This window comes from Adelges cooleyi, unplaced genomic scaffold (genome assembly GCF_023614345.1).
Source record: "Adelges cooleyi isolate 19-005CV unplaced genomic scaffold, UGA_ACOO_1.1 ACOO_flye_CR_arks_rails_tigmint_CR_PRNA_8, whole genome shotgun sequence".
Lineage (NCBI taxonomy): Eukaryota > Metazoa > Arthropoda > Insecta > Hemiptera > Adelgidae > Adelges > Adelges cooleyi.
Window position 1 is genome coordinate 4,963,931 of NW_026096513.1, and position 24,608 is coordinate 4,988,538.

General features: G+C 30.1%; 1 protein-coding gene across 1 annotated transcript; it reads right to left on the reverse strand.

Annotated features, from left to right (window-relative positions):
• Window positions 1-4,535: 4,535 nt before the first annotated feature.
• Window positions 4,536-6,915, reverse strand: LOC126845874 (odorant receptor 94a-like). The gene is made up of 7 exons (XM_050584862.1): window positions 6,851-6,915; window positions 6,608-6,741; window positions 6,054-6,135; window positions 5,536-5,635; window positions 5,352-5,471; window positions 5,111-5,269; window positions 4,536-4,601 (listed from the first exon to the last, which is right to left on the reverse strand). Exons 2-7 carry the CDS (start codon window positions 6,717-6,719, stop codon window positions 4,536-4,538), a joined length of 639 nt encoding a protein of 212 aa, XP_050440819.1. The 5' UTR covers window positions 6,720-6,741; window positions 6,851-6,915.
• Between the last annotated feature and the right edge of the window lie 17,693 nt (window positions 6,916-24,608).

A 24,608-nucleotide genomic window follows, 5' to 3' on the forward strand; every position in this document is an offset into this window, starting at 1 on the left:
ACTTCATTGTAAAATTGTACGGTTTCCGCACTCACGTCGTTGTTGCCGTAACTCGTACTTTCGGTCTCGGCAAATTCCGCCGAAGACTTTTTGGCGTTGAGTTGCATTTTTTTTGTAAAATCTTTTCCAAGTTCGTTGTTGTTCACCACCAGTCCACCGTAGCTCCTCTGAGCCGATCTCATACTGACATTTGATTTAGACGTAGACGCGTCCAACCCGAGAACGTCGTTTCCACCTTGTCGTCCGGTAGGTACCACTGTGTATTGCGGTATAAAGTTTATACGTGCCGGTGGACTAGCATTGGCTAGATTCCAGCACACACAAAATATCTGATACACCACGAAAGCGTGCATTTTTCTGCTGCGGCCACCAAAGTCTGATTGGTTTTTTTTAATTTTGAAAATGTCAACTGCACTTGAACTCTTCGCAAAGTCGAATACTATAACGCTAAACATTTTATTGCAAGAAAGAACCTTTTTGAAATAGATTTCGTACGGTACACGCTTGTGCCGGGCTTGTCTAATCAAACAGTAACACAACGTAAGCAAATAGTGAACGCAATTCTAAATATTTACACAATATGCAATATGTACACAGTACTATTGCTTAGAATTTTTTTTTAAAAAAACTACTGCCAAATCATAACTTCTACAAAAATTCAGTTTTTTTTATTTCAATACTATTTGAGAGCTACCTGTTTCGGATCACTACCTTTTGTTCCACAAATGTTTTATTCCATAAGGCATTTGTTCCAAAAACACTATTATCTAAGATTATGGCTTGTTCCAATCACCTTATTTTCCGCTAAACAGTTATGCCAATGGACGTTTTGCCCAAATTGTAATTGTTCCAATATACATTTTGCCCACGATCGTTTTTTTCTAAATGAGTTTGTTCCACAATACAAATTTGTTCCAATAAATATTTTATCTTATAGTATTTTGGAACATATGGCAAATGGAAAAAATGTTTATAGGAACTAAACATTTTTGGTTTAAAAATATTAATTCCTAGAATTAAATTTCTGAAATAAAGATGACACCGGTTGAAAAATAATATACTGCCAAATAACCATATCCTCAATCTTTGGTGTCTGGTTGAGATTTAACTAAGTAGCTTAAAATAAAAATTTCAAGCATCTGGTAACACAAATAACTAATTAAAGTATCACAATTAAAGCTTTAAAAATAATCGTTTGAGACCAGTTTCAATCATAAAATTAAATTTCCTCAGAACCATTTTTTTTTAGTTGTGACAGTGTTGTGCCAACGGTGCAGTTCAACTTTTAAATCAGCCCACTACATTTTGACCAATTAAAATTAGCACATTGCTCATTAAAAAAAACAGTAATTTTTAAATAATGTGTACACTAATTGCCACGGTTAAATTTACCTCTGGTATTACTTATTTATCTAATTTTATAATTATTCAACATAGACGTATTTTTGCATTCATTTATTATATTAAAATAAATAATAATGGTTATTATTATTTTAATAATACATTTGACTAAAATTACATTTCAAATAGAATTTTCAACTTAATTTTAGTGAAAAAAAATATTAACTGTGAATAATTTTAATGAAGATACTTTATTTTAACTGATTGTAGTATATAAAATTATTTTACAACGATTATTCAAACATAAAACATAGTTTAAGTATTATTTATAATAATACATTCAACACTAACTATAATTACCATTTTAACATGTAATATTAAAGACATTTATGTTATCATAAAATAGTATTTAGATAATAAACATATTGTTTAAGATAAACTAACATTGACTGTTCCTTTGAAATGATAATATGCATCAGAATCTTTCTTATCGTTAGAATTTTCTTTGTTGGATTCTTTCTTGTTAAAAGCTTGGTCGCTTAAATCATTTTCAAAAGATGTGCTGAATGTTAGTTTCCGGACTATTGTATTCATGAAACGGCTGAGAAATAAGATAATGAAAATAATATATTATTCAACAGTATTATAATTAATTGTTAATGCCTTACAATGCAAGTATCTGATAGGCAGTATTAAAAATGTACTAATTGTAAGTAAGTCATTTTTTTTTATATGCTTTTAAAACAAGGGGTGAAAACATTTATTCTAAATGTCTCTTTAGGTGAAGTTTTAGGATTTAAGATCTTAAAATTAGACAGGTGGTAGTAAATATCTAGGTTATATCTAGAAAATATCTAGGAATGAATCTACAGCAATAAGGTATTTGAAACTATTTTCATTATGTTGTTAATTAAGACGTATGGATAACTATGGCATACATTATTATGGACGGGCGACCTACCCTAAGCGTATTCACTCTAATACTGAAAATCAGATTTTTATGTTATTACAATACTTTTATCGATATTTGTGTATTCTGCCATTACAGATTTGTATCGGTGCATTTATTTGAAAGTGATTTCATCACCTGTGATCTCCCCCTCCCTAAATATGTCTCGTCGCCACTATGCCCCGACCCCGCAGTACTAGCTTTTTTATTCTGTAAATTTACCTATATTCTTCTGCCTCTTTTTCGTCAGTTATTTCCAAGGAAATCGTGATGTTTTCGTCTTGAAAATTAGCTCGTCTTATGAAAAACGGGTCGGAAGTTGTAGTTTTAGCTGGCCCGTTGTTAGATTTTTCCTTGTCATCACTTTTGGTTTCATTCGCCGTGTCGTCCAACTGTGAGAAAAAATAGCAAAACTCCCCACAGTCGGTATTCGCATCTTTATTTTCATCTACTTCCTTGATAAACTGCACGAATTCTTCGCCGAGTTGGTCACTTAAGGATTCGTATTTTTTTACAAAACTGCCATTATGAGCCACACAAGATTCTTGCAATTTTTCGTCTGTATTTCTAACTGCCAAAATAAGAACACTTATGACCTCTAACAAATTTTTGATAAGAGGTTCGGCTACCACTTCAGGATATACAACCGAATTGAATTCCTTCAGTTCAATACGGTAATCGATATCGAGGGTAGATCTTTTTCGTATTGTATTTTTCCACGTAGAATGCATTTCCAATTTGTTCTCCTGCAACTGACCATTCCTGCCCATTCCGTTGAATTTGATTTCACCATTTTCTGTAACGATATTAAAATTCATGTAGAATTCATCGTACACCTTTGCGCATCGTATGATTTTATGTTTTATGTTGGCCGCATCTTCTACAATATTCAAGGTACTGTGGTTATCGAGGGCTTCCAAAAATAGCAAGTCTTTAAGAATTAAAATTGCAAACAAATTGGTATCAATCAATCCGGCACAGTTGGTAGCGTCTTGAATCAAGTCACGCATCACGTCCACGCTTACCTTCTTAACCATATCGTCGTCTTGGACATATTTCTTCAATATGTTGAGGACATTAAAATTTTGAATTTTGCCTGTCGAACGGTCATAGCTGTCGATATAAGACTTTAAAACTTGATACTTATCGTTGTACAAAATATTTCGATTTAAAATATGACTCCATTTTGGATTTGGTTCTGCGTCGTCTAATAGTTTTGTGATTTCCTCTGGGTCTATACTACTGGTCGGTGGGAATGATTTCGCATTTGCATGAAGGATTGAAATTAAAACAAGAAAATACTTATTCATTTTGCCGAAAAAAAAAACGACACGGATTAGATATAAAATTTTATTGTACGAATGTTCTACAAAACTGCAATCCGTTTGGACTGTATTTTTCCTTTAAATCGTATTGTGTTTTCGTTCTGAGTGGATATTTGCCAACACGTATAGTATCTGCTGACACTATTTGTACTTTACTTGTTAACTGAACTCCATTATTCGCCATATGTCAATTCTGTACTTGTCAAGATTTAAATAAATACAAGTAAACCAAAAAATACCTATACATTGCGCTAAACAAAAAAAAAATTGTTTTTAAAAGTTTCATTTTATAGATACAAGTATTCGCCACTAGTGTATTTTCAGACCCTTTTTCCAAAATCATATCCAAATGAAATTAAAATAAAGAACAAACTATGTTCAACCCTTTTTCAAAAAAAAAAAACCACTTAACTGGAAGTACGAACAAACCGAATAAAAACCACTAAAATTATTTTATTCGGATCGTTCTAATATTATTTTACGAGGACTTGCCACACACTATCCATTTTAATCAAATTTTTTATAATCGAAAATTATATAATATTATATACATTTTTTATAACTTTTAAAACAAAAAAAAACTTTTAACTTATGGTATAGCTGATGGTAATATCATACCCGTACTTCCATTTTTTAAGTCTATACCTTAGGATAATACAAAAATACGATTTTTTCTATTAAAAATATAAAAAAGAATTACAATTCTTAAGTACCTATAAGTATACTTTGCACATAAAACAATTAATTAATGGTGAAGCATGCAATATATTTCACATTAATGTACTACTAGTGTATATTAAACGAATTTAACTACAATCTAAACAAGAACTAATTGAAACTAACTCATCAACGACGAAAAACATTTTTAATCAAATATATTCTCATCGTTGATTGGTTAATATTTAAAATACACTTATTTTTTATATCGATGATATTCCATTTTTCTTTATCAACACCGATAATACTGAATAACACATATGTATTACCTGTAACATGCGTTAAATAAAAAATATTATATAAATATTAATCTTAATACACATTTATGATAATAGATTTATAATTATCATAAAGTACAATTTCCATTACGAATAAGTAAATACATAATTGGTAAATTTAAAATCTAAGCCATTGGAACTTATAAAATAAATTTAGGTGATTCAATATGTATCCCTGTATCACAGTCCTAAAAAACTTCATTTAATTTACACGTTTTTCATAATTTTACCCAAATTTTTGTTATTTTAACTTCGATGCGGAGCAGCGAAACTATTAGTTTTACAATGATATGGGCTTTTAGTTGAAAATTTGTCGGGAGTCAAAACTCATATTATGTATAAACTGAAGTGAGTGCAGTGTTTACAAATAAGCACCACCCCGTAATCACTATCCCTCGACCCCACTATGGTCCGTCTCCACTGTACTGCCTTTTTAACTTTAACTCTAGTTATTATTTGGTATTAATTTCATAAAAATATATATTTATATATATACAAACATTGGCAAATATTTCCATGTTTACTATTTTGTTGGGCGTCACTTTTATTTTTAATTGGTGAGCATTATTCATTGCCATTGTTAATACAATTAATCGTTTGACATCGATGTTCGAATCTGTCCAGTTACTACTGTATAATGCAAAGTTTATAGAGTCTTTCTGAAAATAAGAAAGTATAAGACATACGCAGCTATATTACACACGGATTATGATTATAGATCAGAGGGGTAGGGAATATTACATATTTGTTAATGTTTCCAAAAAAGTAGCAAGTCAAAAAAAGTTGAAATAAAAACATGGGAATGGCGCTAAATATCTTAAACGTCTGCAAAAAATCTGCTTGTTCACCACTTCTTGCGATCTGAAAGTACAATGCACAGACTTAATTATACCTTTCATTATTTTCTATAACAGACAATTCTTACTAAAGTCATAACGAATGTTAAAAACACCAACGTATTTGAAGCGATAGCAATTTGGGTGAGCACAATTGGTCGTACTATTTTATAAAAACTACTCATTTCTCTATAGAAAAATACAAACAATGTTAAATTTTAAATAGCTAAAACAATGTTTATAATATATAAGTTATTAGTGATAGATATTCCTGCCTTACATTCATATGACCTAAAATTATAGCAGGCTGGGTTAGCCATTTTTCGGAATAAATAGATCTAGAGCGGAGTTCTATACTTTTTATCACAAGTCATTATCTAAGATTAAAACTACCTCAAGTCAAGAAGTTGTATTTTCTTCAGTTAATGAAAAAAAGATGTTACATAGAAAAATGTCATGTAAATTATGGCAATTTGTATCGAATAATAACTGATTAAGTACATACAATATCGTTATAATTTATACATATAACATTGTGTCTCTTCTACTTTCTATTACAGAGTGTATAAATACCTTATATAAATAAAACAATACAATTTATAATTACATTAAGACTCTTGCTTGATCAGATATAATTGATTTGAACTCTTGCACTACACGATCAGGAGAAGAATACGATTTTCCATCGTCTATATAAAATAAGAAAATTAATGAATTAAAATATTTTAAGGAAGTCAAGCTTTCAAACATAAATAATAAGTACAGTTCATCATTGTCCATCTAAGAATTTGTTCGATTTAAAAACTGATCATGTCTTTAGAATAACACGCTATATAATTAAAATGCTCATTAAATACTAATTTTTTATAACGTCATCATAACTAAGTATAATGTTTTAAATTTCTGGTTTTAGAATTTTGACGATTCAGAAAATCCAGTTTAAAATTGAATTGTTTGAACCTGACTATTGTATCATGATTTATATTTTTATTTATCTATGAAAATGTATTTCTAAAGTTAACTAAATTAAAAATAATACTTGGGGGGCATTTTTTATTCGGGGCTTAGAGTGTTAACTATTGTCTGAACGCAATACACTCATATGTATCCTACATGAATGTTTATTACATAATTTGTATTTTAATAAATTAATACACTTACGTGTACCATACGTGTCTTCGTTCAGTTTAAGCATTTTGTAAGCTGACGCGATTTGATTTAGTTGGCCAGCCAGTGCCATGCACATTGAAATTAATAGGACGTCGAAAATCATCGTAGTATATACGTATACCCAACTAAGGGTAATTTCGATCGTATGATAAATAACAAAATAATTATTATAAGCATTACTGGAAACTGGAAAAAACAAGTTGAATACGTTGTAATGGTAACTGTCGAATGTACCGTCGTTGTTTTGGAGTTGCAAATAATTTGTTTCATCACTAAACATCAGCGGAGTTATCGTCCAACAGAAATAAGCCAACAAAGTAATTGCGCAATATATCTCGGTCGCCCTTAGAGATAATTTCCGGTAACGCTTCAACAGATCATGGCCGCTGTTTGAACTGCATCCCATGAAATTGAATTTACCTACTTTCATGTACTTTTCGATTACTCTCGAATTTTTCATTATTGTGTAAGCTTTGTAATTTCCGAATAAAAAGTTTTCTAGACCGGCGATTTGAATTATAATATGAAACGTATTGTTTTGCCAGTAGTAAAGCCCGTACAAATTAACCAGTATCACTGACGACGAGAGCACCATGCTAATTGTCACTATAGTTGTAACTATTCTGTATCCATACATTTTGCTACTGTTTTTGCTCAAAAGTTGATTCAAACCAAACAGGTTTAACAGTTTAATGTTGATCATATTATGTGGTCCGTTGGTATCCTCCATGACGACTTTTGGAGATAATCTATTTTTAATAAGTTTTAATTATGTTATAATTTTAACATTTATAAGACAAAAAAGCAAGTAGGTCAAAGGTCTGCGTTTTATTTTTAAGAAAGCGATCAAACCAGACGGTATAAAATGTGTTTCCAGTTTAACTATTTTAACTATTTTATTAAAATATAGTTATATCGTTCAAATGACAAAAACGTTGGCACTAGCCACTAATATTTACTAACTAATAGTACTTTACACGTCTGTGGGAGTTGGGAGAAATTATAATCACTTTCATATAATCGCTTCGGGGAAAAAACATGATTTTTCTTGACAATAGCTAGATTTGAATTGGTTGTGACTTGTGTTTAAATTTTGAGTTTATCTATTAGGAAACAATAATCTACAAAACATTAAAAATGAACAATGGAGAAATTCATAACACGGGTAAAAATTAAATAACTCTATTAGGGTTGATCTTCGTTGATTTGTTTTTCTTCTAGTAATTATTTGTCAGTGTTACTAGTAGGCAATATTATTATTCACAATAGAACAACTTGATATAATAAACGATTAAACGGTATTTTTCCCATTTTGATTTTTTCGAAATAAAGTTTGACTAATGAACATCTTGAGAAAATTGCTCAAGTGAATAGGGTAATGTACTAGAAGTAGTGGAATTGCAAGAAGGCGTTATAATAAGAAATATATACAGAAACTTACTTGGTATGGAACGTATAATACCGTCACAGACACAGGGCACACAACAAACGTACGACCGCTTGTGAGACAATAAAGAAACTGTATTAAACGAAATAGGTTAACCTATGAGTGGTTATTATACGTTCTTTTGATATTCCAGTATTCGTTTAATGTGTAAGGAATGACAGTTCGTGTTAAATTTCTTGGACCTATGATACATTATGTATAATCAACGTTAGGGTTTTCTGAAAAATCGCCTAAATTAATAGTGTCTCGTTTCTCGAATTATTATTGATTGTTTAAGAAAATAAAAGTGTCGATATTACTAAAACTAGAACTAAATACATAAGTCTTTTCCGTTAGTTCGACTGGTTTTAATTATGAATTTTTACAAAATATTAGACAATTCATTTAACTTCGATTCAGAACTGAGTAGTCATTAGATCAAAAATGATGTAGTAAACTGCTTTAATTACATCCATAAAATCCTAAACAGTAACTATTAACTAAGTAAAAAGTATGCTGTAAAATACACGTGGCTATCAATAATCTCTGCATAATACCCACTAAATCGTTGTGTCAACTAGGTTATTTCTGTATACAACTTACTAACGTTTATTCACTGAACCTAATAAGAATTTTATATTGATAAATTTTCCAAATTTTCCACAACCCTTCACAGCTCATTAAACATTTTATTAATAGTTAAGCATACAATATATATCGTATTAACGTTCTAATTATGTATATTGAATAAATTTATCTACAATCTAAACAAAAACTAATTGCAATTTAGAATACACTTATTTTTTTATAGCGATGATTTTCTATTTTTCTTTATCAACACCGACAATACTGAATAACACATATGTATTACCTGTAACATACATTAAAGAAAAAATATTATATAAATAATGATATTTAAACTTGGTATACATTCATGATAACAGATATATAATTATTATCAAGTAAATTGTTCATTACGAATAAGTAAATACAAAACTGATACATTTAAAATCTAAACGATTTGAACATATAAAATATATTTAGGCGATCAATATGTATCCCTCTATCATCGTTCAAAGAAACGTATTGCTATACTATAATGTTATAATTTTATTTAGTTTAAAAGTTTTCCATAACTCTACCTGAATTTTTGTTGTTATTTTGGCTTTGATGTGGAGCAGAGATGCTATTGGTTTTAGTTAAAATATGTTCAGGAGTTAAAACTCATATTATGTATATTAAACGAATTAGTAGTTAATATTTTCAAACCATTAGAGTCCAAATCAAGCACAGTAAGAAAGTATTAAAGTGAGGTGCAGTGTTTACAAATAAGCATCATAGCGTTTATTTTTAAGTGGTTTTATCTGAGTAGGCCAGTACAGTGAGGTCAAAGCATAATGGGGATCAAATCAAAGTTGGACAGAGAAGTCACAGGACTACAGGAATTCTTTAAAAATATAAAAGTGATAAAGTCGCTTTCATATAAACGTTTTGATGCTATTTATAAACTCACATAATTACTTTCTTATTGGGCTGATTTATACTGTGCTTAATTCGCGCCCAACTGCACGCGATCGTATTGTCGGTGCAATTCACGGGTGGGTGTTAAATAAATAAGTTCAATTCGGCGCTGAGGTCGAACACAATATATTTCGACCACACAATATCTAAGAAAAATTTATTAATAAATCAATAAAACGGATTCACAATTCACCGAAGTATCCGGATAGATCGAGCCAGCATTAACCGGACGGATGGTGGCGGTAAAGTGTCGCGGTTCATCAGTAGTATGTAATATGTAACACGGGCTGTGTCAAACTCGTTTGAAAATACTATCAGATTTAATAATGCCTGTAAACCTTTGATCACCCCGTGCACACTATACCCCGACCACACTTTGCTCCAACCCTACTATAGTGCGTCCCTACTATGCCCCGATTCCACTGTAATTCCTTTTAAACTTCGACTCTAGTTATTATTTTATATTGATGTTCATATTATACGATAATAAATACAAATCATATACAAACATTAGCAAATATTTCCATGTTTACTATCTTGTTGGGCGTCACTTTCATCTTCATTTGGTGAGCATTATTCATTGCCATTGTTAATACAATTAATCTTTTGACATCGATGTTCGAATCTGTCCAGTTACTACTGTACAGTGCAAAGTTAATAGAGTTTTTCTGCAAGTAAACAAGTCTAAGACATAATCAGTTAGATTACACACGGATTATGAGTAGACGGGTACGAAATATTACATATTCGTTAATGTTCCCAAAAAAGTAGCAAGGCAAATAAAGTTGAAATATAAACAAAGGAATGGCGCTAAATATTTTAATCGTCTGCAAAAAATCTTCTTGTTCACCACTTCTTGTGTTCTGAAAGTACAATGCAAAGATTTAATTAGTACCTTTAATTATTTTCTAGAACAGACTATTTTTACCAACGTCATAAGGAACGTTAAGAACACCAAAGTATTTGAAGCGATAGCAATTTGGGTGAGCACAATTGGTCGTACTATTTTGTTAAAACTTCTCATTTCTCTATGTATAAATACAAACAATGCTAAATTTTAAATAATTAAAACAATTTTCACAATATTTTAGTTATTAGTGTTAATTTGATTTCAACCTTGCATGTGAACTACATTTATAGTAGTCTGGCAGGCTGGCAGGCTTGCAATAACTGATTACATTCCATATTTATCATTTATACACATTAAATTGTGTTTCTTTCACTAACTAATACAGACTGTAAAAATACCTTATAGGTATAAATAAAACAGTACAATTTATAATTACATTAAAACTCTTGCATGATCAGATATAATTGATTTGAAATCTTGTAACACACGATCAGGTGAAGAATTAGATTTTCCATTGTCTATATAATATAAAAAAATTAATGAATTAAAACATTTTGAAGAAGCCAAGCTTTCAAACATAAATAATTGTTGTATTAATGTACACTATTATATAGTATACGAGTAATTGCGAGTGGAAGATTGGTATTTGAATAATAAACACAACACAAATAAATTAAGTGATTTTTGATTCAATTTTACAAGAAGAAGTTTTGGTTGGAGCTGTGTCAAATTTTGGAAAAAATTATAGGGCAACATAGATAATGCAGATGGGTAATGATGAATTGTGTCAGGTTGATATGTTTAAGTACTTAGGTTCGGTAATACAATAATAAGGTGGCTAGGAGAAGGACGTGAAAAATAGGATAAATTGTGGATAGATGAAGTTGAGGAAAGCATCAGATGTTTTGTAAGACAGGAGGATGCCTATTAGAATGAAAGGTAAATTTTATAGGACGGTAGTGAATTTAGCAATGTTATATGGGTTAAAATTTAGGGAAGGAGTCAAAAATACAAAACAGAGAATGATTGTAGTAGAGATAAGGATGCTAAGGTGAATGAGTGGAGGGACTTGAGTGGACAGTATAAGAAATAAATACATAAGGGGGCCTCTAGAAGTTGCATCAATTTTAGGGAAAATACAAAAATAACAGGTTGAAATAGTTAGACCGTAGACGTAATAGAGAGTTATGTGAGGTATAGCTGAGGTAATTAAAAGAGATGTAGAAGATCGAGCTCTATGGAGTAGGGAGTGTAAGGAAAATATGAAGAGGATTGTGCCATATGTTAGGTGTGATGAATATAAAAACCAAAATTTCATGTTATAGGTTGTAGATCTTCCATAAATCATTTTTTATTAGAATTGTATTTCATTAATCAGTTATATTAAATAAACATAGAAAAATCGATCTGCAGAAAGAAACTATGAAAAATGTTTCCAAAAAATAATTGTGTGGCATTTTTAATTTGGGACTTAGATTGTTAACTGTTGTCCGAACGCACTACATTCATATTTAGCATACATGAATATTTAATACATGATTTTTATTTTAATAAAATATCACACTTACTTCCGTACGTGTCCTCTTTCAGTTTAAGCATTTTGTAAGCTATTACGATTTTATTCAGTTGGCCTGTCAGTGCCATGCACATTGAAATGAATAAGACATCGAAAATTACTGTAGTATATACGTACACGCAACCAATGATACTTTCGATTATATGAAATATAACAAAATAATTATTATAAGCATTACTGGAAACCGGAAAATAAAAGTTGAATGCGTTGTAACGGTAACTGCTGAATGTACCGTCGTTGTTTTGTAATTGTAAATAATTTGTTTCATCACTAATCATCAATGGAGTTATCATCCAACAGAAATAAGCCAACAATGTAATTACGCAATATATCTCGGTCGCTCTTAGAGATAATTTCCGGTAATGCTTTAACAGATCATCGCCGCTGTTTGAATTGCATCTCATGAAATTGAATTTACCTACTTTCATATACTTTTCGATTGTTCTCGAGTTTTTCATTACGGTGAGAGCTTTGTAATTTCCAAATAAAAAGTTTTCTAGACCGACGATTTGAATAAATATATGAGCTGTATTGTTATACCAGTAGTAAAGCCCATATAAATTAATCAGTAACACTGACGAAGAGAGAACCATGCTAATTATCACTATAGTCGTAACTATTCTGTACCGGTAAATTTTGCTACTGGTTTTGCTTAAAAGTTGACTCAAACCAAACAGATTTAACAGTTTTATGTTGATCATATTATGCAGGCCGTTGGTTTCCATCATGACGGTTTTTGAAGATCACCTTTTTTTAATAAATTATTTTATTATGTTATAGTTTTAACAATTATAAGACAAAAAAGCAACTACTAATATTAGCTAATTAACCGCGTAGGGAATATTAGCTCTACGATGTGAAAATATAGATGATATAAAGTGTAATAAAGTATAAATAACTTTAGTTAATTTAATTTTGTTTGTAGCTGTGTTATTTTATTAACTATTTGTTTGCCTTAAAAAACATATTATGACGTGACTACAGAAATTCGATTCGGTTGTGTTGAATTTTTGTAGAAATATACTGAGAGAAAACTGTTTAAGTGTTAGGGTCATTTACAGTCATATTGAATGACTGCGTAAAAATAAAATAAGAAACCAAATCTGCACATAATATAGACAACAACATTGTCTGTGTTTCATCATGGCTCTTTTTTTAATATTTCAACTAGTTAATGAATTATTAGATAATTAAGAAATTACTATTTTGACTTTTTTAAAAATGTTATAACGTTGGTTGTATTAGGTATATCGTAAAATACGGATAATGGAACACAGACAATTTTGTCATAAATAATATGAATGTATTTGTATGAATTTGATTTCTTAACTATATAATATGAAGTCTGAGGAAAATTAATCCGCGTAAAAGTCAACTCAACCGAATTTTTTTTTTTAAATCGCTGTCAAGGATGCTATGCTAGTCTGAAAAATAATGTAACTACTAAAAAAGAGTCCTAACTTCTGAACTCATAGTTACACATCACAGTTTAACCTTTAAGTTAAGATATTGTAAATAATTGCCTACACTTTACACCTTAAACCTTTGATGCTCCACATCAAAGTTAAAATTAAAAGTAGAAGCTGTAATCGAAAAACATCGTAGGGAAAAACCGTGTTAACACTTTTAAACCAACTCTGCAACGTAATTACAATTAATGTTATTATATATCTTAATAGCAACTCACTTACTATGGGATGTAAAACACCATCAACACAGAGCATACAATAAACGTAGGTACGTCAGCTTGTGCGACAACGAAGAAACGGTATTAAATGAAATAGCTATCATTCTAGGTGACTTATATACGTTCATTTTGATATTCCAATATTCGTTTGGCGTTTTAGGAATTGGAGTGCATGTTAAATGCTATTGCACCAATAATACATTATGTATACAGTATAGTCAACGTTAGGGTTTTCTAAGAAACTGTTTTAATTATTAATTTATCGTATACAGGTAGATTTATTTTATTGGCTGAACTTAAGGAACCGTGACAAGGACCCGTTAGCGGATCGCACGTCAAATAAAAAAAGAGACAAGGGAATATAATAAAAATAAATATTTAATTTAACACAATTTTTGGTCCGTGGTACGCCCTTTTAAAATATTCTCCACTAACACGAGAATAACAAAAAATAAAAATAGAATATATAATATTGTTGCCTGAGAAGCCAAAGCGAGGCAGGGGGTATTGTAGTTCATGTAATCCTATTCATGCATGCATTCGTCGGGGTAGTGATCTGATCCGGTTCGAGGCGGCCGCGGTAAGAGATAACAGGAGACGGTAACATGATAATATTATAATAATAATATAAAGAGATAATATTCTTTATAAAAAACAACTTACCCAACCAACTCTACATGCTTTGTTTTTTTTTTAATGTTAGTTAAGCGCTATTACAGGTTTTCACCTAGGTGTTCCGTATTACATATTATACATTTTTATGTCGTACGCCTTGATATCACTTGAAATATGTTTCGTTGCTAACCCGAAATAAACACTTGGTTTGTAACAATGGCAACTACGGTACTCGAAAGGTAGGTGATGATTAAATTTAAATTGCGGCCAATAAATTTTTGGTAGTTTTTTAATAAATGGCCCTAATCGATTTATCGGCTAAACATTCACTTGGTTATTTTGAAAAAATTTAACCATTCATTCAAGTTTTCTCATTGTGAAAACAACACATAATTAAAAAAATTTAACATCACCATCTCCATCCCTACACCCATCCCCACCTCCATCGCCATCTTCATCACCATTCCATCCCCATCCCCATAAGACATATCTCATATCTTTTATCTCTGATCTCTCTTATCTCATATTCCTTATCTCTAATCTCTTTTCTTTCTTATCTTATCCGATAAATGAGCTGATATTTTTGTTATGATAAGAAATGAAAAAAATTCTTGATTTGTCCGTGATATGTGCCAAAACAATGATACAAATATGTCAAAAAGGAAAAACTATCTTGTGTAGCCGCGGTTACGTTATGTATAAGAACTGGGAGTCTGATAGGAAAGTTCCAAGATCCGTATGAAAATAGACATGTTCGCGACTGTTTGCTAGGTATATTTTGCTTTGGTTGGGGGAGGACAATTGGTGTTTTACCGCGATACCGGAGGGGTTGTCAAAAGTGTTTTACTGCCTTAAGCAAATATTCCGGTTTGATTGTTGGTTCTCCCCCCTTAAACATCCGATGTTTTGACTGTTAGCCGGTCTTTCGATATAGTTAAAGTTGAAGTTGACTGTGCCTGAGATTGCCAAGGCATGCCTCGAGTTTCAGTGCTTGAGTTGCGGCGCCGAGAGAGAGCTCTGAAGATAGCGAGTGGATATTTATTGTGTAGTTAGTTTGTGGAACCCTATCTAATTCCTGTTGGTTGTTGACGATGGTTTGGCGATTGGTTGACAGGTAGTAGACAAATGTAGCGTGTGGCCCAACTTTGATGATATGAAACTTGTTTGAGTGAATAATATTACTGAATTTTTATTTTATTTTGTAGTTTGTTTTCACTTGGTGAATAGGAAATACTGATGATAGTTGGATAGATGTAATAAAAGTAGATCAACACATAATTTTTAAACTATTGATTTCTCAGCTTTTCTCGGTCATCCGACCGATAAATAATAAAATCTACAACTAACTGCTAATTAAAGTGATTTATCAGAAAACCCCAACATTGTTTATACATAATGCATTGTTGATCCAAAGCATTTAACATGAACTGTCATCAGTGCCGGTATTGCGGGGCCCTGTACATATGTACCATTTGTCCTCCCCTAGCGATGACACTGACTGTCATTCTTAACACATCAAGCGAATATTGGAATATCAAATGAACGTGTAATAGTCACGAAAGTATAAATTCCTTTAATTTTTTTAAACACTATGGTTCTAGATTATGAATATTTAAGAAACTCGGTTTGTTTATTTATTATTCAATACAACGCCGAAACATACATATTTTACAATACCTCTTGCATAATTATAATAATATAGTGACTGCTCTAAAAATATGAGTTCACGTTAAGTTTTGATTTGTTTGGTAGTAACCTCGTTTATTGACATAACCTTTCTTCGGCAAGACTTAATGAATAAATAAAAAACAACGGCATAACACAATGAACCCGAATTGGGCCTATCACATCAATAATGTAAGAGCAGGCGGAGAATCAACGGTAGCAGCAGTGGACTTTATAAATCGTTTCGTGTATCATGTTTAATATAATGTTATATTAATGTAGTACCGTTTCTCCATAGCCACACAAGTTGTTGTATGCTCTGTGCGTTTGACTGTTTTGTACATCCTACACTAAGTAAGTCGTTTCTGAAAAATATTAACAAAACATTTTAATACCATTGTTATTCAGTAGAGTTCGATGATAACTTATTTATAGATGGTATTGCTTTTACAGTGATGTGTTTTTGTTATCTGATTTTGTGTCTGTTTTCACGGTATCATATAAGACCGCTAAACCGATATATGGCGGATTTAGGCCTTGTGATCTGAAAATTAGACAGACTTTAGATCTAGAATGGCCTCATATCATGAACAATTTTTAACAGTTTTATAAAATTACAAATTTTTGGGGTTACTTTGAACTAATGAATCAACAGGTAAATGAATCAAATTTCATATTATTGTCGATAACGATACTGCCTATTGGTAACAATGATGAGGAATTATTAGAAAAGACAATAGATGCCTAAATGTTTAGTAGATAAGGTAGATTTTTCTCTTAGTAAATTTACTCATAATTTTAACACAGCCAATTCAAGAATAATAATGTTTTTCCGTTAAAACTGATAAAATTATCACTATTATTTTTACTGTCAATAAATAAATTTATATTTAATGCTATCTACCATCTATAGTTTCGCATCGAATCGATCATAATTATTACTCTCACAGACCAGTATATTATTTTTAATTAGTAAATATTAGTGCTAGCGTTTTTGTTATTTGAGTGTTAAAATAATATTACAATAAAATAATATAACTTATCGAAAAAGGTGATCTCCAAAAACAATCATTCAGAACAGATATAATACTATCGTCAATATCAGCTGGTGTTCTATTGAGTTGAAGCGAAAACTGTAGTAGGATCTCGATATAGATTGAAGTATCTAAAACTACCTAAATTGGAATTCACATAATCATTGTGCAGTGGTGTTTTCTTACAATTCTAAATCTCATATCTGTATATTTTACATTTATACGTTATATTAATGTTTAAAGAGAAGTAACGGTTTCGAAAGTATCAAACAACGTTTGATATGGCCGCTGTGAATTCCGGTGGCCAGGGATTTATTTATTTATTATTCAGCGCTTGTTACAGAAACGACTCATATTACATTTTTAACGTTTTGAGTTTAAAGTAGATACTTGTTGAGTATTCCTAGGTGTAAATTTGTCTGTGAAACACCATATATACTCTCATTGAAATATATTTTATTGTGAAAATTAATTTTATTTTTATTATAACGTTTTTATGAACTCACAATCTTGTTTGTCGTTCCGGGTGGAATCTTGCAATTCATATTTCGAGCACTTCCCGATTAGCTATCCGGCTGAAACGTTCAGGGTAGCTCACAATGCATTATTAATCCACAAGATAAGTAGGGTACGAAATATTACATATTCGTTAATGTTCCCAAATAAGTAGCAAGGCAAATAAAGTTGAAGTAAAAACAAGGGAATTGTGCTAAATATCTTAATCGTCTGCAAAATATCTCCTTGTTCTCCATTTCTTGCGTTCTGAAAGTACAATGCAATTATTTAATTAATAGCTTTATTTACTTTCTAAATATACTTTTCTTACCAATGTCATAACGAACGTTAGGAACACCAAAGTATTTGAAGCGATTGCGATTTGGGTGAGCACAATTGGGCGTACCATTTCAAAAAAACTACTCATTTTTCTATACAAAAATACAAACAATTCTAATTTTTAAATAATTAAAACAATGTTAAATATATATTAGCTGTTAGTGTTAGTTTGATTTCAACATTAAGATTTTCATGTTTATTATGGTAAATTGTATTGAATAGTAACTGATTACATTTAGGTACATACAATATCATTATTATTTATACACATCACACAATGTCTCTTCTACTTTCTATTACAGCTTGTGTAAATACCTTATATAAATAAAATAGTTTCGATTTATAATTGCATTATGACTCTCGCGTGATCAGATATAATTGATTTAAAATCTTGTAACACACGATCAGGCGAAGAGTTAGATTTTCCATCGTCTATATAAAATCAGAAAATAAATGAATTAAAATAGTAAAAAAGTGAGTTAAATAATTCAAAGTATCCACACTACAAGCGGATACATAGATACATGTATATGTCTTATGGCTGAGTAAATGCCAATTTAATTATATCTACATTTCTAATTTTCTGATTTTCTGATTTTTTAAATTTTTTTTGTAAGCCAAAAGTTTTTTAGAAGTTTTTTAATATTTGGCCTAAATCGATTTATTGGTAACATTCACTCGGTTAGTTATTTTGAATCAATTTAACCATTCATTCAAGTTAGAACCAGGACCACCGTAGCAGACATATACGAAAAAGAAACGCAATTACAATTAGTTTAGACGACTATCCTTATTTATCCCTAAATCCTTATAGCCTTAAATATATCCTCATCCCCATCCCCATTACCATCCCTTTACAACAGCTTGCGTACAAGTCCGCAACCACGGGTGACATTTTAGTTCTAATCTATTATCTTTAATATATTATCTCTATTTTATCTTTAATCTAGTATCTCCAACCTCCCCCTTCCTTTTCCGCAGCCGCTGAGTGTGACGTCAGAGTAACATCCAGCGTTACGTTTTGGATACATTTTGAGAATGACCCCCAGCGATAAAACATAAACATGTTAAAATTTTAAAGAAGTCAATCTTTTAAACGTAAATAATTGTTGTATTAATACACTATTATATTATGTTATACGAGTTATTGCTAGTGGAAGTTTAGTTTTTGAATAATAAACACAGCACTTATAAATTAAGTGATTAACACACTACAACTGATAATTACATATACTAGTAATAAGTACAAAAAAATTGTGGTTATAAGGAAGGCGTGAAAAGTAAAATAATTTGTGGATGGATGAAGTAGAGGAGAGTGTCAAATGTTTAGTGTGACAGTTGAATGCCTAAGATTGAATATAATAGGACGGTAGTGAGACCAGCAATGTTTGGCAGTAGTCAAGAAAACTGAACAGAGCAGAATCTGGAGAGAGAATGTGTGTAGTGAAGACAAGGTATGCTAAGGAGGATGAGTGTGGATAAATAAGACATTTCAAGTTTTAGGTTTTAAATCTTACATAAATAATTTTCGATTTGAATTGTATTCCATTAATTTGTTCATATTAAATAAATATACCATATCAATCTGCAGAAAAACACTATTTTTTTTAAATATGATAATTGTATTTTTTCTCTTAATGTGTAAAACTATTTGTGATGTTCCGCGATAACATTTATTGTCTTAAAAATTGACTGCATTTTAAAATATATTAAACGTTCCATAATATACTAAATATATTAATGAATTATAAAAATCTTAGAAGATATACTAAACAGTGGGTTCTATTTTAAATAAACGAAATTAACACAAGGATTTAATTTAGTCATTGTTTAGTTTTATGTATCACTGATTTATACAATTTATTAGGTAAAAAATAATACTTGGGGGGCATTTTTAATTTGGGGCTTAGAGTGTTAACTATTGTCCGAACGCAATACACTCATATGTATCCTACGTGAATGTTTATTACATAATTTGTATTTTAATAACTGCTTACTATTACTTCCATACGTGTCTTTGTTCAGTTAAAGCATCCTGTAAGCTAACGCAGTTTTATTCAGTTAGCCTGCCAGCGCCATGCACATTGAAATTAATAAAACGTCGAAAATTATCGTAGTATATGTGTATACCCTACTAAGGATAATTTTGACCATATAAAATAAAACAAACTAATTATTATAAGCATTGCTGGAAAGCGGAAAAAACAAGTTCATTGAGTTTTAACGGTAACTGTTGTATGTACCATCGGTGTTTTGTAGTTGCATATAATTTGTTTCATTGCTCAGTATCAACGGAGTTATCATCCAACTAAAAGAAGCCCACAAAGCAGTTACGCAAAAGCCTTGTAACATCCAAATAAATAGTTTTCTAGACAGGCGATATTACGAAACGTATTGTTTTGCCAGTAGTAAAGCCCCTACAAATTAATCAGTAACACTGACGACGAAAACACCATGCTGATTGTCAGTATAGCTGTAACTGTTCTGTACCCATATATTTTGCTACTGTTTTTGCTCAAAAGTTTTGTAAAAAGTAATAGGGTCATTTACAGCTATTTTCTGGAAATATACTAAGAGATAACAGTTAAAGTGATTAACAGTCATATTAGGGGACCAAATGTCCCATTTTAAACGGAATTGTCCTTTTTTTTGATCATCATTCGCTATTAGTTTTACTTGAACAATCGTGATTAGACGTTACAACAGAAATTCCAATCGGTTGTGTTAAAATTTTGTCGAAATCGACTAATAGAAAATGGTTAAAGTGATCAACAGTCTTATTGAATAACTGCGTAAAAATAAAAATTATAAATAGGAAATAGATAGTAGTTTCAGATGTTCTAGAAAAAAGGATTTCTGATATTTTTCTTGGTTTGTTAATTTGTATTGTTAGTACTACACAAAAAAGAGCATCCCATACAAGTTTTAATGTGATTTGAATATAAAAAAAATATTCAGAGCTCCACATCAAAGTTAAATCTATAAGTAGAAGCTTTTATCGAAAAACCGTGTTTAAACTTTTTTGACCAACTCTACAACGATATTACAATTCATGTTATTATATTTTAATAGAAACTCACTCACTACTGTGATGTAAAACACCGTCACTAGCTCAGAGCATACAACAAACGTAGGTACGTCAGCTTGTGCGACAATGAAGAAACTGTGTTAAATGAAATAGGTAATATTTTAGATGACTATTATAGGTTCATTTGTTATTCCAATATTTGTTCGATGTGTTAGTGACTGGTAGTTCATGTTAAATGCTATTATACATTAATGATACATTAGGTTTAGTCAACGTCATGGTTTTCTGAAAAATTGTTTTAACTATTAATTACTCGTATTCACGTAGATTTATTTTATTGATTGACCTAAGGGGAACGTTTGCCTAGTGGAGCGTGAAAAATGTAAAACGCAGTCATTTTTAATGAAACGAAACTTGTTTAGGTCAATAATGTCACTGCATTTTTGTTTATTTTGTAGTTTTTTTTAACTAAGTGAATAGTAAATAGTAATTATATTTGAATGGATGTAATTAAAGCATCTCGATACATACTTTTTAGACTAATAAGTAATTCATTTTTTTTTTACTAATGCATTGAAATAGATTGTTAACCTTTTATACAAAATTAAAACCATTTGAGCTAACGAAAAAGACTTATGTATGTATCGAGTTTTAGTAGATTCGACAATTTTGTTTTTCGGTCATTCGATCGATCAATAATAAAATCTACGACTAACTATTAATTTAAGCAATTTTTTAGAATAGTACACATTTATGTTGACATACATATAATTATTATCAAGTAAATACAAAACCGATACATTTAAAATATAAACCATTGGAACTTATAAAATATATTTAGGCTATTCAATATGTATCACTGTATCACAGTGCTAAGAAAGTCATTACCATACTATAATGTGTGTGAGCGCTTAGATATTGAAAAATGAGGAACAAAGGTAGATTTGTTGTTGGTTAACCAAATGTTAGTCATATGCCTTTGTTCATCAACCATTAATATTTTAAAGAAAATATTAGATATATTATTAACGAATAATAGTCAAGCACCAAGTTTTAGTTTCATTTTATATTTCACCATAAAATTTCCATAATGCATATAAAATGCAGAAGATAGATAAAAATCTATAAAATAACTAAAAGCTTGACATTTGAACTACTATAATAAAAATTATAATCAAACACAAAATATAATAATTTTTTAGTTTACATGAAAAGCTACATATCAACAAATTTCGCAAAATATCACATCTTACTCAATTCTAGTAATCAGTTTTACATATTATGGAATGACTTTCAAGTAAAAAAGCCTACCGTTTTAAAAATTTTAATAATATATTGCTAATAAAAAATGTTTTTATGAGTTTATATTACTCTTCGAAGATTCCAAGTGGAAAGAAACAATAATTATAATACATCTTCATCTAAAGCAAAATACATTTTATAATTATTCCTAGCCTACATCTTTTAACTCCTATAAGATACCAAGTATAAATCAATATTATTATTGTTTATGTTTTATTAAGTCACGCTGCACGCCCTTTTTTTTGTTCATTTTTGGTTATTGTTAAATCATAACCATACCGTCAAAATATGGGGATTAAAGAATTTCGTTGCAAGTATTGTCTACTGATAAGATATGTGAAAAAGTATTGTCTACTGTTAAGATATGTGAATAATTGAGCAGGCGTGTATAAACGGTCAAGGTTTCCGACCATAGCTAGGTTAAGAACCGCCTTTCCACGTATTATAAATAATAAAAAAAAGGAAGGAGTGTTAATAATGTCTGGTTATCGGTTTTACGAAGGGGTTGATAATATTATTTAATAGGAAGTAACATGTTACCTGTGTTGAAAACCCCAATGAATATTGATCGAAATTTTAAATATTTATAACGTAATAAGTAACCAACCGTTAGAAGAAAATTAAAAATTCAAACGGCTAAACTGAAATTTAATTGTATACTACACATGTATCGAGTTAATAATAGTTGGTCCCATTTAGAAAAACGAAGTCACTAATCGCTGAACATATAAGAGAAGAAGTTAAAAATGCTCACGGTATTGAAAAGTAAATTACGAACCATAAAGAATAGAAAAAATTTGGATCACCCTGTATTGTTATTTGTATTTTTTAATCCCATACAGAAAAGAAATGTGAACATATTTTTCCTTATGTTTTAAATAGTTTTGGCCGTCAAGTGTTCCGAATGTGTGATTTTAAAAATATTGTTATAAAACTATATTTGTTCTGATTCGATCAGGTCTAGATTTTATGTTACAGCTACTACCAGTACAATTTAATGTTTATCGTTTTGGATTAATTTTTTTATTTAAAGGGTATTGTTTTCCTGTAAAATGGTTGTATTTTATATTTGTCAAGTTAAGTGATTCTTGAATAATGTCAAGAAAGACTAAAAATGACCCTGACAAATTTCGTAATACCTGTGGTGAAATTATATGAATATTATTTTGGCTTTCCTGTCGGGCAACAAGACAAATTATATTAGTTTTCATGTTACACACAAAAAGTAAAATGTTGTTGACTAGTGATATTAAGTCTAGTTTATTCATTTAAATTTGTTATAACTAAGTGCTTAGCTGTCAAAAATACCATTTATTCAATAATTGAACGACTTGTGTAAGTGTATAAAAACTGAAAAAATAACGTGATGAAACACCTAATGAAGAACGCAATTCTTTTGTGTAGCTAAATTGCCTACTCTCGACCCCATGTTTCATCAACAAGTTGTGTTTCTTATCGACTAATCGCAAACTATATCATAGTACAACGTTCGATTTTATAATTATAGCATAGATCATTGATAGGTATTAAGATCATATGTTTCCAAAAATCAAAATAATCATAATTACAAATAAATTTTTATTCGAACGGATTTAAATAAAAGCTGTCACGCTAACATGTTGTTAGCTATAGTAAGTTATTGTAAGCTCTATACGCTTTTATGCTCTTATGTACATTTTTTTTTTAAATATTGAAAGAACTTTGATAACTATTATGTTGTGTTTTCATTTACGGTGTACCAGATGTGAGAATAAAAAATTATTATCGTCTATTGACATTAGTTGAATAATAACAAATGATTAATATTAAAAAAAAAAAAAATCAGTGTGCTCTTCGTTTTAACGTTATCCTTTTTAATACCATTTTTCAACTTTTTTCGTACATTTTAATACATTTTTAAGAATAAATTATATGTAAGAAAAAAACATACTTTTAATTATATTTCAAATGTTTGATATAATTTTACATTTTGAATATTTATGACTTAAGTTCAAATACATTTTAATCTTTAATAAATAAATAAATTGAAGGATGTTTAGGCGAAAGAACACAGGTCAATTTTGGCCATGTGCATGTACTGTACTAAAAGCAATTTTTTTTATTATCATTTTCATTAGTTCTTGTCATAATATTATTTATTATCATAACAATTGCCATGGGGTGTATAACCGTACATACTGTCCTATTCATTGTAATTTTTGTGCGAAATATTTAACGATTTAAATATTTAATCATGTCAAAAAGGGGAAAAACTCTTATAAAATTAGCAACTATTCCTAGTAAGTATTATGTAACATATTTTAATAATATTTCGCTTAAATTCTCTTAATTAACATTAAATTTTTTATAAAATATAAATTGTTTTTAAATTTTCTGGTTACATATTCCAGTGATATCGTCGTAATCTCCAATACCATTCAAAAGACTTCAATTTCCTATTCGGTTGGCTTTCGC

Bases quoted from the DNA above. Each gene is read 5' to 3' on its own strand.
- LOC126845874 (XM_050584862.1), bottom strand. From the start codon at position 6,719: ATGATTTTCGACGTCCTATTAATTTCAATGTGCATGGCACTGGCTGGC. The intron at 5,636-6,053 runs GTAATTATAAAT...ATTTTTCTATAG, and splicing joins GATCAAGCAAGAGTCTTAAT to AGAAATGAGTAGTTTTTATA. The intron at 5,472-5,535 runs GTAAGAATTGTC...TTGTACTTTCAG, and splicing joins TAACATTCGTTATGACTTTA to ATCGCAAGAAGTGGTGAACA.